Raw genomic sequence first — 17,726 nt, 5'->3', positions numbered from 1 at the left:
ACTGAGCTATATCCTCAGCTAAAATAATTCATATTTTTATTTTTTATTCTACTTATTCTACAGCAGAATGCATTTCAATTCCTTGTATATAAAAAGAGCACAATATTTCAATTCTCTGGTGGTACACAAATTTAAAATTTGGTAGGCTTCAGTTACTTTTTTTTTTTTTTGCTTTAAAATGGGGTCTCACTAAGTTGCTTAGGGCCTAACTAAGTTGCTGAGGTTGGCCTCAAACTTGAGATCCTCCTACCTCAGACTCCTCAGCCACTAGGATTACAGGCATACATCAGAATGCCTAGGGTCAATTAGCCTTTTGAAGTTTAGATTAACCCATTTTTGGTTAGTGCAAGGTTCTTCAAGTAGTTTGAAAGTGGTCATACTAATCATTGATCGTGTCTTCATAAACTGCTATGATAAAATATTCCAGACTTATATTGTGTATTTTTTGCTTTGTAACTTGAATCATCCATTGCTGTAAAGACCCTGGTTTATTTTAGTTGGAAATGGTATTTGGCAGCTTTAATTTGATAACAGAAGATGTTTGTTGTTGTTTTAGATTTTTTTAGTTGTTATGTACCTTTATTTTGTTTTATTTTTTGGTGGTTTTGGGGATTGAACCCAGGGCCTTGTGCATGTGAGGCAAGCACTCTACCAACTGAGCTATGTCCCCAGCCCCTAGACCTTTATTTTTTTTTTTATTTATATGTGGTGCTGAGTATTGAACCCAGTGCCTCACACATGCTAGGCAAGTATTCTACTGCTGATCTATAACCCCAGCTCAAGATGTTTATTGTTACTGGTTTGGTTATTGTTTTCAGGGCTTCTCAGTGGACAGGGCTATGAAAAATTTTTCAGGTAAAATGCCTCATGATTTAATGATGATTTTGTTTGATAGTTTTGTTTGTTTTGGCAATGGTGGGGATGGAACCAAAGGACTTGCTCATGCTAGGCAAGCACTCTACCACTATTGGCACATCCCCAACCCAGGGCTCATAGGTTTTGATTTTTTTTGTATTGCATCTTATCATTTTCCACACTGATAATCCTGGTTCCCTCAGAACTAGGAGTGGTATAATTAGAATGTCCCTAAATTACTGACTTGCTTTGTCCCACTTTATGTAACATCTAATAATGCTAATAGTACCTCTGTATTTTCTACTCTTATTCCAATCTCTCTTTGACCTAGTACTGATCTGAATTACACAGGAATGGAATTGGCTCCTTTTACATCCCAGAATCCTATATCAATGTTAGCTTGTTTTTATAAATGATGGTCAATGTGTCAGTATTTAACACACTAAATATAAATGTTTACTCTGCAGAGTAAAAAGGTGTGCATCAATCTATTCCTTTTAAGATTTTTTTTAGTTTAAAAATTTTAACTTTGTTCCACCTATTTTTATTTATATATATATATATATATTTTTTTTTGTAGTTGTAGATGGACAGAATGTCTTTGTTTATTTTTATGTGGTGCTAGGGATTGAACCCATGCCTCACACATGCTAGGCAAGTGCTCTGCCATTGAGCTATAGCCCCAGCCCTATTTCACCTATTTTAGATGGGTTAATTGATAGAACAAGTGTCTAGTCAAATATTTTCTATATACATTTTCAAGGAAATTGCTTTGGTTATTGTTTTGGTTATTGCTGTGTTCCTTTGATTTGAGATTTTTTTTTTTTGTACCCAGAATTGAACCCAGGGGAACTTAGCCACTGAGCCGCATTCCCAGCCCTTTTTATTTTTTAATTTGATAATAGGGGCCTTGATAAGTTGTGAGGCTGGCCTGAAATTTGCAATCCTTGTGCCTCAACCTCCTGAGTCTCTTGGATTACAGGCATATGCCCCCATAACTGGTGGCACTTTGTTTTTTTTTTCATTAGTAATAAAAATTATTCCATAGTCAAGAGGCACACTCTGTATGAACCTGAGAATTGTCTGCTCTCCTTTTATATAATAAGGAACTCATAGCCATACTTTCGTAGTTTGCTTCCTCATGATGTTTCTCAGTATCTGGAACCATTTGCAGCTATTATTACCAGCATCACACAACCAATTATTTTCTTGAATAATTTAGTCACTTTGCTAAGGTTCAACAATTTGTGTATGGTTTCTGCTTCTTGTTTTGGTCCTTGGAATTGGAACACTAGGTACATTCTGTACCATTGAGCTACATCCATCTCAGCCCCTGTCTGTATATGCTTTCTTCTATGTGACAGTTACTACGTGATCTTTTCCCTTTCACAGCCTTGTTACAAGACCACCTCTATTAGTGACCTTAAAAAGTATATTTTGCTTGAAAACGGTGGCCTTCAATTTAAAAAGTAATAATGTGGAAGTCCAAGTCAGCCTGAACAACAGGCTGGTACATCTACTCTTTCAGGTAAAGCCTGTGAGACTCGTGCATCTGGAAGTTGCGCAGTTTCTCTCCCTTTTTCCTTTTTAAATAATTGTATAATATCTGCATTGTTTTTGTACCCATTGTGTATTATAATACTGTCTTAATTTTATCATAGTTTTTTAAAATTTTAATTTATATTTTATTTTGGTACTAGGGATTGAACCTCAGGTGCACTCAACCACTAAGCCACATCCTCAGCCCTATTTTGTGTTTATTTAGAGACAGGGTCTCGCTGAGTTGCTTAGTGCCTCGCTAAGTTGCTTAGGCTGGCTTTGAACTCATGATCCTCCTGTCTTAGCCTCCAAAGCTATTGGTAATTTTAATATTTTTAATTCTTTTTAGTTTTACATGACAGTAGAATGTATTTTGGCAGATTATATATAGAGTATAATTTATTCTATTTAGGTTCCCGCTCTTGTGGTTGTACATGATGTAGAGTTACCCTGGTCATGTATACAAATATAAGACTAGGAAAGTTATGCTTGATTAATCCTACTGTCTTTTCTATTTCTCTTCCTCCTCCCTTCCCTTTGTTTCCCTTTGACTAATCCAGGGATTTATATTATGGTCAGCTAGTTTTACTTTCACAATAAGTATTCATTTGGTATTTACTATTAGCACTAAATATCAATGTCTCGTCATTTTAGTTATGTCAAGTCATTCTGTTAGGAAAGGCTCATGGGTATAATTTATGCCCTTTATATATGAGTATAAAGTAAGTTTTGTTGGCTCTAAATTCTGGGCTTGTATTTTCTTTACATGTCTTAAATCTTATTCTCTTTCTCTCCCTCTCTTTTTAAATTGTGGTGCTGGGGCTGGGTTGTGGCTCAGTGGTAGATTGCTTGCCTAGCATGTGCGAGGCCTTGAGTTCGATCCTCAGCGCCACATAAAAAATAAAGTAAAATAAAGATATTGTGTCTATCTATAACTTAAAAAAAAAAAAGACTTGATTTAAATTGTGGTTCTGGTGATCTAATTTAGGGCCTCTCATGTGCTAGGTATTTACTCTATCAACGGAGCTATATCCTTAGGCCTGTTTTTTTTTTTTTTAATTTTTAAATTTAAATTTTTTTTTTTTAGGTGTAGATGGACACAACACAATGCCCTTGTTTTTATGTGGTGCTGAGGATCGAACCCAGGTCCCGCCCCTCTACTGCTGAGCTACAATCCCAGGCCCCCCCCCCAGCTTTGTTTTTGAGACAAGGTTTTCCTGAGTTGATATGGGTCTTGCTAAGTTGCTGATGCTGGCCTCAAACTTGTGATGGTCCTACCTCAGACTCCTGAGTCACTGGGATTACAGGCGTGCACCATTGCATCCAGCTAGTTGGCATTTCTTTAGATTCCTGTAATATTCTACAGTTTCTTAGTCTTCTTTAATATTGGCAATTTCAAATAAATGTAGATCAGTTATTGTATAAAATATTCTTCAATCTTGACAATTGGATTCAGGCTGTAAGTGTCTGATGGGAATAATATGTAACTGATGTCAAGTTTTGATTTTTTTGATTTTTTTTTATTTTTTTCTATTTTGCAGTACTGGGGTTTGAACCCAGGACTTTGCACATCTAGGCAAGCAGTCTGCCATTGCGCTACATTCCCATTCTTTTTTAAAAATATGTATATATTTAGTTGTCCGTGGACCTTTATTTTATTTATATGTGCTGCTGAGAATCGAACATGGTGCCTCACATGTTAGACAAGTGCTTTATCACTGAACTACAACCTCAGTCCCATTCACATTCTTTTTAAAAATGTTGTACAGATGGGGTCTTGTTAAGTTATCCAGACTGACTTTGAAGTTATAATCCTCCTACCTGAACTTTCTGTTATGTGGGATTAAAGGTGTGTACCATTACACTATCATGCCACAATGTTTAGTGTATTTCTTTTAGAATATCATACCTAGAGTCACATGATGTTTGTGTGTTGCTCATTGAGGTTGTTGATTTTCATCACTTAGTCTGGGTTTTGTCCACTGTCTCTATTATGTTTCTTCTAGAATATACCAGTATTTGGGGAGATGCCTGAAGACCATGTGCAAATACTCTATTCTTTATCAAACATTTCCTTTTAAAATTAACGTCTGTTAATAATTCTTATTTGAATCAGCATATATACTGTATTGTTTAAATGGTGATGTTTAAACTCTATTATCTTTCTGCTTATTTGTCTTTTTAAATCATGTTCCATATTAATGGATATAATTTTCTTTTTATTTATTGTTTTGCAGTGTTGGGGATTAAACTCACATCCTCTTGAATAATGGGTAGGTGTTATACTATTTAGCTACACCTCCAGCCTGCAATCAATATATATTTGAATTTTTGTCCTTGCTAGTCAAATAAGAAATAAAAATTAAATGGATGCAGTGGTGCATGCCTGTAATCCAAGTGACTCAGAAGGCTGAGGCAGGAGGATTGCAAATATGAGGCTGGACTGGGAATGTATTTCATTGGTAAAGCTCCCTTGGGTTCAATCCTGAGTACTATAAAAAGAAAAAAATGAAATTTAATTTAATAGCCAGGCACAGTAGTGCACATCTATAACCCCAGTGACTTTAGAGGCTGAGGCAGGAGGATTTCAAGCTGAAGGCTGGTCTCAGAAACTTAGTGTGGCTGTAAGCAACTTAGTGATAACTTGTTAAAATAAAAAATAAGAAGAACTGGGAATGTAGCTCAGTGGCAAAGTAACCCTGGGTTCAGTGCACATACAGTAACAAAAAAATTTTTAAGCCAAATTAGGGGGGTTCAACTGTGTGTGCTGGGTATTGAACTTGTAAATGCAGCATATATTCAATACTCTTTATCAGTGAGCTACGTCCCCAGCCCCTATACAACATTTTTGTTAATTAAAGTGACTTTTTTTTTTTTGAGTTGACTCAACTAATTTTGGGAACTGTATTAAAAAAGTAGACTTTTTTTTACTGTTGGTTGTTTATACATCTTTGTGTACTTTGTGTAGAGCATTTTTAAGTTAGAGTAAGTACATATTTTTTAGCTTGAAGAGTCAGACAGTGGAGAGTATTGATTGGTACTGGCATTATGAGCAACCTCTTCAAGTATGCATTTAGCACCAGGGTCACTGATGATCTGTTTTCATTCAAAGAAGTTTACCATTACATAAATTCAAATTATAACGTGAACATGCTCTCTTTCCAGAGTTTATCTTCACTTTTGGTTTTTCCTCTTACCTCATCCATTTATCTATCGTGCGGTTGGTTTTTTGGCTGTAGGGCTGAAACTTCTCAGTTATGGGTCAGGGGAATTCTTATCTGATGTGCAGTAGGTATAATGGGAGTATATTTAAGGCCCTTACATATACTGGGAAGGATTGAGGTAAAATTGTCAGTAAATGTGACACTGAATTTCTGTATGAATATCTTTCTGGGTATAATGTTGCAGCATTGTAGCAATTAAACTGAGGTCATAGCAGGCATAGATTGGCATGGCAGAATTGACCATTGCATTGACCCAAGATGACCACAGCTCCTAGAGTTTGTATAATTATACACCCACATAGACTGAACAGGTCTAGAGAGAAAAGTGTTCTATGGCGAAAAAATGCCATCAGCCTTCCCCCACTTTAGTTGAGATTACTTGATTTTAATGCAGTATATATTGAAACCTAAGATGAAAAGCTGTTCATTAGTTCCTTGTGGTCTTTTCCCTCTAAAATCATTTACTAAACTGTTTAGCTTTTAAAATATTGTGTTAGGAATTAATGCGAACTTTAGTTAGGAAGGACTACTTAAGGAGCCAGGCTTGGTGATGGGTTCTTGTTATCCCAGCTACTCAGGCTGGAGCAAGAAGGACTGCAAGTTGTAGAGCAGCCTGGGCAACTTAGTGAGACCCTGTTCCAGGGTAAAAAATAAAAAAAGAACTTGGGATGTAGCTTGGGATGTAGAGCAGCCCTGGGTTTAATCCCCCCCCCTTACTGGGGAAAAGAAAGAAAGGTAATTTAAAAAGCAAACAATTTTGAAAGAATTTTAGATTTACTAGAAAGTTGTACTGAGATAGAATGAAGAATTTCTGTATACTCTTAATAATTTTGCTGTAGTAATAATAATGATACCTTTATCAAAACTAAGATACCAGATGGGTACATTATTACTGTTGAGTCATCCGTTTTCTGTTGTCAGAAAGATCACAGGGGGAAATCTTAAAATTTAGTAATTTGGTTTATGAAAACAAAGATTTTGAATGAATAAAGTAACTGGAAGAACATTTTCTGCAGAGGCAACTAATTTTAATATTTTAGCTTTTAATTAAAAACTTCTAAAATTATGATTTTAAAAAAGGGATGACTTTAAAAATATTTTCTGTTCAGCTAAAAAATACAATCTTTTGTCTTCAGAACTGATAAAGGTATCTTTTTAGAGTTGACAGTAGAGATTTCTTTGCTTTTTTGACCCCAGAATGGTTCCAAGCCTCTGTCTAGCAGTTTGTTTCCATTGTTTTTTGTTCTTTCTCTTGTGCTGGTTCCCCCACCTCCTCAAGTGAAAGAAAACCCAAATAAGTTGCATGACCAATAAAGATGAACAAGAGCTTTAAGTCCTTTCCAGATGAATGTGTCCTTTTCACTATTTAATTTGATGGTTTTTATCTTATGGGATTGGGTTGTGTATAGTTGAGAGATCTAAAATTCAGAATTTTGTTGTGTTAGTTTATATTTCTATTACTAGTGGTTAGTGCTTGAGAGCTTTATCTTTTGACCCAAATTTAGCATTTAACTTACATTTTTGTTGCTCAAATCTTTACCAATTGTATGTGCTTTCCAGGCAACAGCTGAACAAATGCGTCTCGCTCAAGTGATCTTTGATAAGAATGATTCAGATTTTGAAGCTAAAGTTAAACAGGTATGTTTCCGGCAGAGGATATGCTGATTTTTGTAATCTGTTTTTAATTGTACTTAAAAAGATAATTTCACTAGAGGTTTTAGTTTTTTTTTTCCTAGGCACAGGGGAACCAGGGGTACTTCACCACTACTGAGCTACATCTCCTACCTGTTTTTGTTTTTCATTTTGAGATAAAGGTCTCACTAAGTTGCCAAGGCTGACCTGGAATTTATGATCCTTCTGCTTTAGCTTCCCAAGTAGCTGGGATCATAGGCATGTGCCACTGTGTCTAGCTTAAGTAGGCCATATCTGTGTAATTGGATTTTTTTCTTTTTACATCTTTGTTTTATTTATTTATTTTTATGTGGTGCTGAGAATCAAACCTAGGGCTCTACCAATGACCCACAACCTCAGCCCCTGTGTACTGGATTTTGCACTTGTGATTCAATAATTTTATTGGCAGCCTTGGAAAGGAATGTATTAATTTTCTTAACAATAGAATCTTTTTGAGTTAATAAAGTATGTTTACATGTAAACATTTGGGCTAGACATTTACGTAACTGTGTAGAGACAGTATATTTAACATTTGGTATGTTCTCAGGAAATCTTGTTTAATACTATGGAAGAGTTGAATTGCATTTTAAAATATGGATGTGATTTCAAACTTTAGTTGGAAAAATGTAAGTTAGCCAGGTGTGGTGGTGCACACTGGTAATCCCAAAGATTTGGGACTCTGAGGCAGGAGGATCACAAGTTCAAAGCCAGCCTCAGCAACTTAGTAAGGCTCTAAGCAACTTAATGAGAACCTGTCTCAAAATAGAAACATAAAAAGGGCTGAGATTGTGGCTCAGTGGTAGAGCACTTGCCTGGCATGTGTAAGGCCCTGGGTTCGATCCTTAGCACCACAAATAAATAAATAAATAAATGTATGTATGTATGTATGTATGTATGTATGTCTATTGACAACTAAAAAATTATTTAAAAAAAAAAAAAAGGCCTGGGATGTGATGTGACTCAGTGCTAAAGCACTCCTGGGTTCAATGCCTGGTAGCAAAAAAAAAAAAAAAAATTTTTTTTTCAGGGGCTGGGGATGTGGCTCAAGTAGTAGTGCGCTCGCCTGGCGTGCGTTCGGTCCAGGTTCCATCCTCAGCACCACATACAAACAAAGAAAACTAAAAAATAAATATTAAAATTCTCTCTCTCTTAAAAAAAAAAAACTCTTGATTCCCATATCCTCCCTCTAACCACTGTCCTATCATTCCTTTCTTAAAAAAAAAAAATTTTTTTTTCAAAGAGAGAATTTTTAATATTTATTTTTCAGTTTTCGGTGGACACAACATCTTTGTTTGTATGTGGTGCTGAGGATCGAACCTGGGCTGCATGCACACCAGGCGAGCGCGCTACTGCTTAAGCCACATCCCCAGCCCCAATATCTTTATTTTGAACTTCAATGGGAGGTCTTTTTTGGGGGGGGTGGTTGGTTGGGGTGTACTGGGGATTAAACTCAGGGACACTTGACTACTGAGCCACATCTCTAGCCCTATTTTGTATTTTATTTAGAGACAGGGTCTCACTGAGTTACTAAGTTCCTCGCTTTTGCTGAACTCTTGATCCACCTGCCTCAGCCTCCCTAGCTACTTGGATTACAGGTGTGCACCACTGCACCCAACTGTGGGAGATTTTTTAAAATAAATTAATCTTAATCTCAAGCCCTCTTTTGTTTATTTTCTTACCCTTCAAGATTCTTGAAACCAAGCTGTACCTCCCATCTCAGTGTCAGGTATTCTCCAGTCCTTAGTAGTTGTATTCTGATCATTGTTCTTTGGACCTCCTGTCCTATAGTGTACTACTTTACAATGTGGATTCTTTGTTTTTACTTGTAATTGTTGACAATAAGCTAGTAGTAATTTTTTTTTTAAGGCCACAGAAACAACTTATTAAAAATCATGGTAGTCAATTGGTTGTTGTGGTACATTCCTTTGTAGTCTCACTACCTCAAAATGCTGAAACTGGAGAATCTCTTGAGCTTAGGGCAACATCAAACCATCCTCTCTGTCTCCAAACTCCTCCATCCACCAATGATAGAACTCATTCTCTAGAATGAGATCTAGTATGGGAATACTTGATATGTACTTCTACATGTTATATTGCCTTTTAACTGAATAGTATAACAGATAAACAAAACAGAACATTGGTTCATGAGTTCACAGAGTGAAATTCTAACTTCAGTTCTATGTATTGCTCATCTAATCATTGGAGAAATTTTAATGCTTACTGTGCATTTTAACAATTGCATATGGCAATGACTCTGACACAGTTTTCATGTGAACATGTAAGAATACACCATAATAAATCTCCACATCATGTACAATCACAAGACTGGGATCATAATTAGAATAAGATGTACAAATATGTCAAAATATACAATCATGTATATCTCAAAAGAACAAATACAATATTTGTGGTAACAAACAATAACATGTGATAGACAATTTGTGATTGATAAACATGAAATTAGTTGTAAGTATTCAAACATGGAGAAGCTATAGAACATGTAGAACTTGACTAATAGGTAAAATAAGAGAAATGTGTAGGCCCAGGGGTATAGCCCAGGGGTATATTTCAAAGAGCTGTGATTCTGAGATCAGGAGATGTGTGTTCTATAGAAGCTTTGCTATTAATTAGCTTTATGACCATAGACAAATCTCTGGAATTGGTAGGGTCAAGCTTTATGAACTTTAGCTAGTCTATATTAAAATAATTAAAGGTAATTAAAACATAATAGATAATTAAATCTCAGATTTGTTTACAGAAACTTGAAAAACTTGTGTTTAGTCTATGATTTTTTTCCAGTAAAAAAAATGCTAATTAGTTGATATTTCTTAGGATATAAGTACACTGTTGAAATTACTTGAGAAATAATTTGCTAAGGAGTGTAGTTTGTGATAGTAATAGAACTCTACTTGTAAGATTTCAGGTTGTTAAAACTTCGTTTATATTTATTGTGTTTTAATTCAAGCATTGAGAGCCAGTGTATGAAATGTACTTGTGCAGAATGTTTGGACTGGCTTATCTATGAATGTTGGTTATGTACTTACATACAACCTTTTAATGTTTTTTTATATTTTGTACTGGGGATTGAAATCAGGGGTACTCAGCCACTGAGCCATATTCCCAACCCTATTTTGTATTTTATTTAGAGACAGGGTCCCACTAAATTGCTTAGTGCATTGCTTTTGCTGAGATTGGCTTTGAACTCGTGATCCTCTCTCCTCAGCCTCCTGAACCACTGGAGTTACAGCCACTGTTCCTGACTCTCTCAGTGTTTTAGTAGTTCAGATTTTTGGGAATCCAGTTATTCTGAAACTAAGTTTGAGTAGATAGATGATATGCATTTTTGTGGGGCTAATTAAAAATCCTACTTCATCAGTTTGTAGGAGGGTTGATTTGTACTATGATTCTGTTAGTATTAGTGAAAGGATATGGGATAGCCACAAAAAAACTAGAAAACCTGTTTTCTGATTGTAAACTCATAGGCTGCAAAGTCCATCTTATATGAATGGATTGCATAATTTCTATATTTGTAGTAGAAACATCAAGCCCCCCTGCCCCCCCCCTTTTTTTTTTTTGCTCCCCTAACCATTTTCTGATACTTTGAATAGCTTATGGAAGTGGCTGGGAAAAATCCGGATGAATGCATAGTGGCCCTACATGATTGTAATGGAGACGTGAACAAGGCTATTAATATATTGCTGGAAGGTAATTCAGATACGGTAAGTATTATTGATTGATTTGTAATGCCGAGATTTGTATTTAGTTTCATATTGTATCTTCATCTCATCTTGGATGGGGTAGGAGGTGAGGAAGATTGTGAATGCCATGCTGTATTTGGGTACTCAATCACTGAGTCAAATCTCACCCTTTTTTACTTTTTTTAATTTTAAAAATTAAAAAAAAAATTTAGCTGCAGATGGACACAATATCTTTATTTTTATTTATTTATTTATTTTTCTGTGGTGCTGAGGATCAAACTTGGTGTCTTCACGCATGCGAGGCAATTGCTGTACCACTCAGCCATAACCCTAGCCTTTATTATTATTATGTTTTTGTTTTGAGAGAAGATCTTACTAAGTTGCTTAGGCCCTTGCTAAGTTGCTGAGGCTGCTTTGAACTTGAGATTCTCCTACCTCAGCCTCCCGAGCTCCTGGGATGCGTTTGCTGGTCCTAGCCATATGTGGTGTCTTCAATGAAGTTCTAGAATTCGAAGATGTAAAACAGAAATTATTGATCTACTCCAGCTGTACACAGCTTCCAAAATTGTTTGGGTTGTGGACGTTTTCACCACCTAAAAAAACTTCTCCTGATTCCCCAGTGCTCATATTTCATCTCCAATTTCACCTCTATTACTTGTATCTCTAGTTTCACAGAAAATCAGAATTTGTTCATATATCTCTTTGCTTATGTGGGAGTGTTATGTGAACATACTGACAATAGTTTTTATCACACACAGGTGGACAGTAAGGAAAAAAATCAAAAAACCTTTGTGGTGTGCCGGTTATGGTGGTGCACACCTGTAATCCCAACCTTTTGGGAGGCTGAGACAGGAGGATCAGGAGTTCAAAGTCAGCTTCGGCAATGTCGAGGTGCAAAGCAACTTAGTGATACCCTATTTCTAAATAAAATACAAAATAGGGCTGGGGATGTGGGTTAGTGGTCGAGTGTCCCTGAATTCAATCCCCCCCCCAAAAAAACCTTTGTGATGATGAACCCAAGAGTGCTCTATTACTAAGCCATACCTCCAATCTAAGTTGCCCAGCCTGGCCTCAGACTTATGATTCTATCTCAGCTTCCTGCCTGAGCCTCCTGAGTTGCTGGCATTATATGCATGCACCATTGTGCCCAGTAAAATAAAAAACGAAACAAAACAAAACAAAAACTAAAAGTTTGGCAAACGTGTAGACATACCAGTACTCATCTCTTTGGTTTTAGGAAGGATGCAAGTTAAGCCACACCCAGCTGTTGTTAGCCCTGATCTCTTGATTTCTGTGTGTAAATTGTATAGTATCTCATTTGTATTTTTAAATTGAGCAAACTGTTTAAGAGCAGATAAAAACAAATAATGTTTTACCTAAAAGCCTAAATGAGGATATAAAGATGATTGTGTAAAAAAGTACCTTTCTTGAGGCTGGGGATGTTGCCCCATGGCAGAGTGCTTGTCTAGCATGTGTGACGTCCTAAGTTTGATCCCTAGCACAGAAAATAATACCATTCTTGTCACTGTTCAGGTTTAATCATGTTCTTTTTTTTAGGACAGGCCCTAATTGGGAGGTTGCATAAAAATGAACTACTATGAAAAACAGAAAACAGAAATGATGGTTTTTAGTTGATGTGTACAAGCAGAATGGGATTTTTTTTTTAGTAAAAAATTAGCTAATTTGGGATATACAATTTGAGTGTAGCAGCATCAGGGGAGAAAATTCCAGGCAGGAGAGTATTGTTTATATAATAACCACTAAATACATGAATTTGTTGGGAAAACATCATGTTTTAAATAATAAATTCAAATTTTGAATAGTTTTTGTTCACTGACCTGTAGGGGAATGTATTTTCTAGGTTTTGTGAAATATGGGGACTATGTTTACTTTATTGCTAATGGAAGCTACATAGTGACTTAGTTATTTTCAAAAAGCACTGATGAGCACTACTCTCCTTATATTAAAATAAAAAAAAAAAAAGGAAACACTGCGAATAAACAAACACTTCCAAATCATTAACTGGAGGGGTTCTTTTCCTTTTGTGGTAGAGAGGTAATGCCCAGATACTATTTCTTTCTTTTACTTTATTAGCTTCTGTAGATTTCATTCCTTTTCTGTGTCAGGTGAATTTTTAGTTTTTATTTTTTTGTCAATATTGATATTAAAGATTGAATACAAGCCTCACACTTGCTAGGAAAGTGATTTACCACAGAGTTAACATCCCTAGCCTGACATTAAAATTTTTAAATGTCTAGTTCTGTCTTGTACAAAGGTTTTATGTGTAGTATGTGTGCACATGCATGGTTCTAGATCAGATTCGGGGCCTTGTTGGTGCTAGGCAAATGCTTTGCCACTGAGCCAAGTCCCCATCCCTGTTGAATTGAGTTTTAACTTCCCCTTCTTATTTGGGATTGAACCCAAAGGATGTGGTTCTCAGCTATGTATGAGATAGTTCTTGGCTGTGTATCAGAAAGTAGTACTGACATGTGATTCTCCCCCAAACAAAACTTTCTTAAGCACTCTTGAACCTAGATATGTTTTCTTTAAAGATCAGAAAATAACAAATTAGGACCTGGACATAGTCAGAAAAGAGTATTCTTGTTTGGAGTTGACTGGGCTGTGAGGAAAGCCCTTTCAAAATTCTGATTTGCTTAGGACAGTCTGTACGACATGTTTTCTTCATACCTCCTCCTTGCCTTGTTTCTCACCTGGTTGCTGTCTGCAGCTGCCACAGCTATCCAGCTGTAATGACTATTTTCCCTTGAGTGTGGTGCAGTTAATTGGAGGGGGACAGTGATGTAAACACTGTAGGGTTGCTAGGACTAAGAGTGTTTCATAAGCCATGAAAGCAAACAAATCTTGTTTTATTGGTTAACCTTTTCCAAAACAAAATTTTTACCTTGAAAATGTGTTAAGTAAAATGACCATGATATTTTGAAAGATAATTTTTCTCAAAGGCAAATATTGAATATGATCACAAGTAGTAAACTATCAGTCCCTTGAATTAATGTTCTTGACTGTTTCTAGTAAGATGTGCTGGTAGCTGTTGGCAAAGCTTAAGGGATTGGAAAATAATTTTGAACAATCTGATCTTGAAATCTTGTAGTTAGTAAAATGTATCCAGGAGGACATTTCATTCTCTTATTAGTTCTTCAGACACATTCTGTAAGTAGAAAAATACAGATGGCAGAAGTTCTTCTGGAAGTCTTTTATAAAATAATCTGGTTTATTGTGAAAGCCTGTAAACTTTTTTTTTTTTTCTGGTTTTCTTTTTCCTTGATAAATTGTTCAGAGACTTGATAAGGTACTGAGGCTGTCCTGGAACTGGTGCTTCTCCAGCCTCAGCCTCTTTAGTTACTGGGATTACAGGTGTGCCACCACCATGCTAGGCTTCTCCTCCTCCCCCTCCTCCTCCCCCTCTTCCTCCCCCCCCCCCTCCTCCTCCTCCTCCTCCCCCTCTTCCTCCTCTTCTTCCTCCTCCTCTCCCTCCTCCTCCTCCTCCCCCTCCTCCTCCTCCTCCTCCTCCTCCTCCCCCTCTTCCTCCTCCTCCCCCTCTTCCTCCTCCTCCCCCTCCTCCTCCTCCTCCTCCTCCTCCTCCCCCTCCTCCTCCTCTCCCTCCTCCTCCTCCCCCTCTTCCTCCTCTTCCTCCCCCTCTCTTCCTCCTCCTCCCCCTCCTCCCCTCCCTCCTCCTCCCCCTCTTCCTTCTCCTCCTCCCCCCTCCTCCTTTCCTCCTCCTCCTCCCCCTCTTCCTCCTCCCCCTCTTCCTCCTCCCCCTCCTCCTCCTCCCCCTCCTCTCCTCCCCTCCCCCTCCTCTCCTCCCCCTCCTCTCCTCCCCTCCCCCTCCTCCCCTCCCCCTTCCCCCTCCTCCCCTCCCCCTCCTCCTCCCCTACATTTTTGTAGTTATAGATAGAGAGAATGCCTTTATTTTATTTGTTTTATTTTAATGGTGCTAAGGATTGAACCCAGTGCCTCACACACGCTAGGCAAGCACTATGCCACTGAGCTATGACTCCAGCCCTTATTTTTTAAAATTTTGAGGCACAGTCAAGTTAAGTTGCTGAGAGTCTCCCTAAGTTGCTGAGGCTCGCCTTGAATTTATAATCTGCTTCACCTTCACAAGTCTTTTGGATTATAGGCACATGCCAATGTTTTTAGCTGTGTGCATGCTTTGGAAGACAGATGTGGAAAATGTGATAATTTCTTTAGCATTTACAGTGGTATTAGTCAAAATACCTCCTTTAAGGTTCTATCTCTAATTCCCTCCACCAAAGGGGATTTTGTTTGTGTAGAGTTCATGAGTCAAGACTTACTTGAGGTAGGTATCTCCTTTGCTAAATAAAATGGAGTAATGAGGTAGGTATCTCCTTTGCTAAATAAAATGGAGTAAGATGTTTTCCTCTTTCTCAAATGAAAGCTATAAAGCTGGACCCTTTGTAATGATGGACTACCCTTTGGTCTGGCTTTGTAAAAACGCGCACCACACATACACATTATGCTAACTCTTTGTATATTTTTTCCAGAATCTCGAAAGTTTACTTCTTGTCTTGCTAATCTATGAGAACAGACTTTTTTCTTGTACAATTGTTTAGTTCAGTTATATTAGCAAACATTGTAAACATAGTAAAAATAGTAAACTACTTTTGTGGGCTAGGGTTGTGGTAGAGTGCTTGCCTAGCACCTGTGAGGCACTGGGTTTGATCCTCAGCACCATATTTAAATAAATAAATTAAAAAAATATATTGTGTCCATCTACAACTAAAAATACTTTTTAAAAAAATTTACATTTATATACAATTGAATTTTTTTCCTTATAATAAATAGCTTTATTGTTTCCTCTAGTTGGAAAAGCAGTGTAGAAACATGAAAAGATTAAGTCAAATAAAACATATACATACACAAATATGCACAGGATTCTTTTTGAACTAAAAATGTAATTCTGTTTCATGTGCTGTTTGCTGATAGCTTGCTTTTTTTTAATATTTTTTAGTTTTAGGTGCACACACATATCTTTATTTCAATTTGATGTGGTGCTGAGGATTGAACCCAGTGCCTCATGCATGCTAAGCGAGCACTCTACCACTGAGCCACAACCCAGCCCCAATAGCTTGCTTTACTTACATCATGGACCTTTAACTGTGTGTATCTGTGTAACTACGTACTGTTCCCTTTATGGATATACTGGATAGTCTCCTAAATTAGATGTTCTGGAACAATCCCCCCTTCTACCTGCATTCTATTGACCATCATCTATAGATGAACATATGTATAATTATCAGTTTATTTTCTTTTGAATAAAGACCTAGAAGTAGAATTACTGATTTAAAAACTATACAAGTTAAAATTTGGACATCATTGCCAGGTAGCATTAGGAATGCTAAAATAGTGACATGTTTGCTAGAACTGTACAAGAATAGATGCTTGTTGCTGGGCGTGGTGGCACACACCTATAATCCAAGCAGCTCAGGAGGCTGAGACAGGACAATCACAACTTCAAAGCCAACCTCAGCAAAAGCAAGGTGCTAAGCAATTCAGTGAGACTCTGTCTCTAAATAAAATACAAAATACGGCTGGGGATGTGGCTCAGGGGTCAAGTACCCCTGAGTTCAATCTCTAGTACCAAAAAAAGAAAAAAAGAGTATATGATTTTTCCACCTTTGCTTTTAAGGTGCCACCATCTTTTTTTTTTTTTTTTTTTTTGTATGGGGGATTGGACCAGGTATGCTTAATCACTGGCTGCACACCCAGCCCTTTTTTATTTTTAATTGTGAGAGATGGTCCCACTAAGTTGCTTATGGCCTTGCTAAGTTGTTGAGGCTGGCTTTGAACTTGGAATCCTCATGCCTCAACCTCCTAAACCCCTAGTATTTTATAGGCATGTGCTACTATGCCTAGCTTAAATGCCTGTACCTTTAACCTTTATTAAAGCTTAGAGGTAGAAAATTACTTGTTTAAATTGTTTGTTTATTTTTACATCCAATTATATTTCATAATATTAAATGATATATTAAATCTAGTGATTAAATATAAACAGGTAGAAGTATGTAAAAGACCAAAATTTTTATTTAAAAAAAAAAGTATTTTGAAGTCGGCTTTTAGTATTTTGGAAATAACTCGGCCCATCAGATGGCTTTTCGTTTTCTAGTTCTAATACAATATTAGTAAGTTGTTTCCCCCCTTAAGATTTAAAAAAATTTTTTTAGCTGTAGTTGGACACAATACCTTTGTTTTATTTATTTATTTTTATGTGGTGTTGAGGAATGAACCCAGTACCTTGCATGTGCTAGGTGAGCGCTCTACTGATGAGCCACAACCCCAGCTCTCTTAAGATTTTTAAAAGATTGAAATAATTATTACTCTTATTTTGGGTTTGAATTACTTCAAATTCTTTGTGAAATAAAGTAGGTTATGAAAACACAAGTAGAAACTAATGGGCCAACATTGGGATTTTCTTTCAACACTGCTTGATACTCTTTTATTCATGAATGTCATCTCATTCTTAGCAATTTCTTTATGTATGTGTGTGTGTATTATCATTAGGGGAGTGTAAATGTATTGAAAGAGGTGGTTATATAAGTTGTTTGATTCCTCATTAGAACAATTCCTTGAGGTTGAATTTTGGATGCTATGTAAAAAAAAAAAAAAAAAAATCCACACCAAAACCAACCCAAATTTTAATGTAGTATTAATTTTTTTTAGATGATTTCTTTGGATTATTGCAATGATTTATTCTTGGAAT

The 17,726-nt window shown here is 36.6% G+C and overlaps 1 protein-coding gene across 1 annotated transcript in view; it reads left to right on the top strand.

The window, feature by feature from the left end:
• The window catches only part of LOC101963325 (ubiquitin-associated protein 2), a 76,899-nt gene that overhangs the window by 31,142 nt on the left and 28,031 nt on the right, over positions 1 to 17,726 (top strand). Inside the window, exons 4-5 of the mRNA XM_078047744.1 lie at positions 7,179 to 7,256; positions 10,898 to 11,008. Of these exons, the coding sequence (XP_077903870.1) occupies positions 7,179 to 7,256; positions 10,898 to 11,008 (189 nt within the window). The remainder of the gene's footprint in view (positions 1 to 7,178; positions 7,257 to 10,897; positions 11,009 to 17,726) is intronic.

The sequence above is a fragment of the Ictidomys tridecemlineatus genome, chromosome 4, assembly GCF_052094955.1.
Source record: "Ictidomys tridecemlineatus isolate mIctTri1 chromosome 4, mIctTri1.hap1, whole genome shotgun sequence".
Classification (NCBI taxonomy): domain Eukaryota; kingdom Metazoa; phylum Chordata; class Mammalia; order Rodentia; family Sciuridae; genus Ictidomys; species Ictidomys tridecemlineatus.
This window is presented reverse-complemented; position numbering and strand designations above follow the sequence as displayed.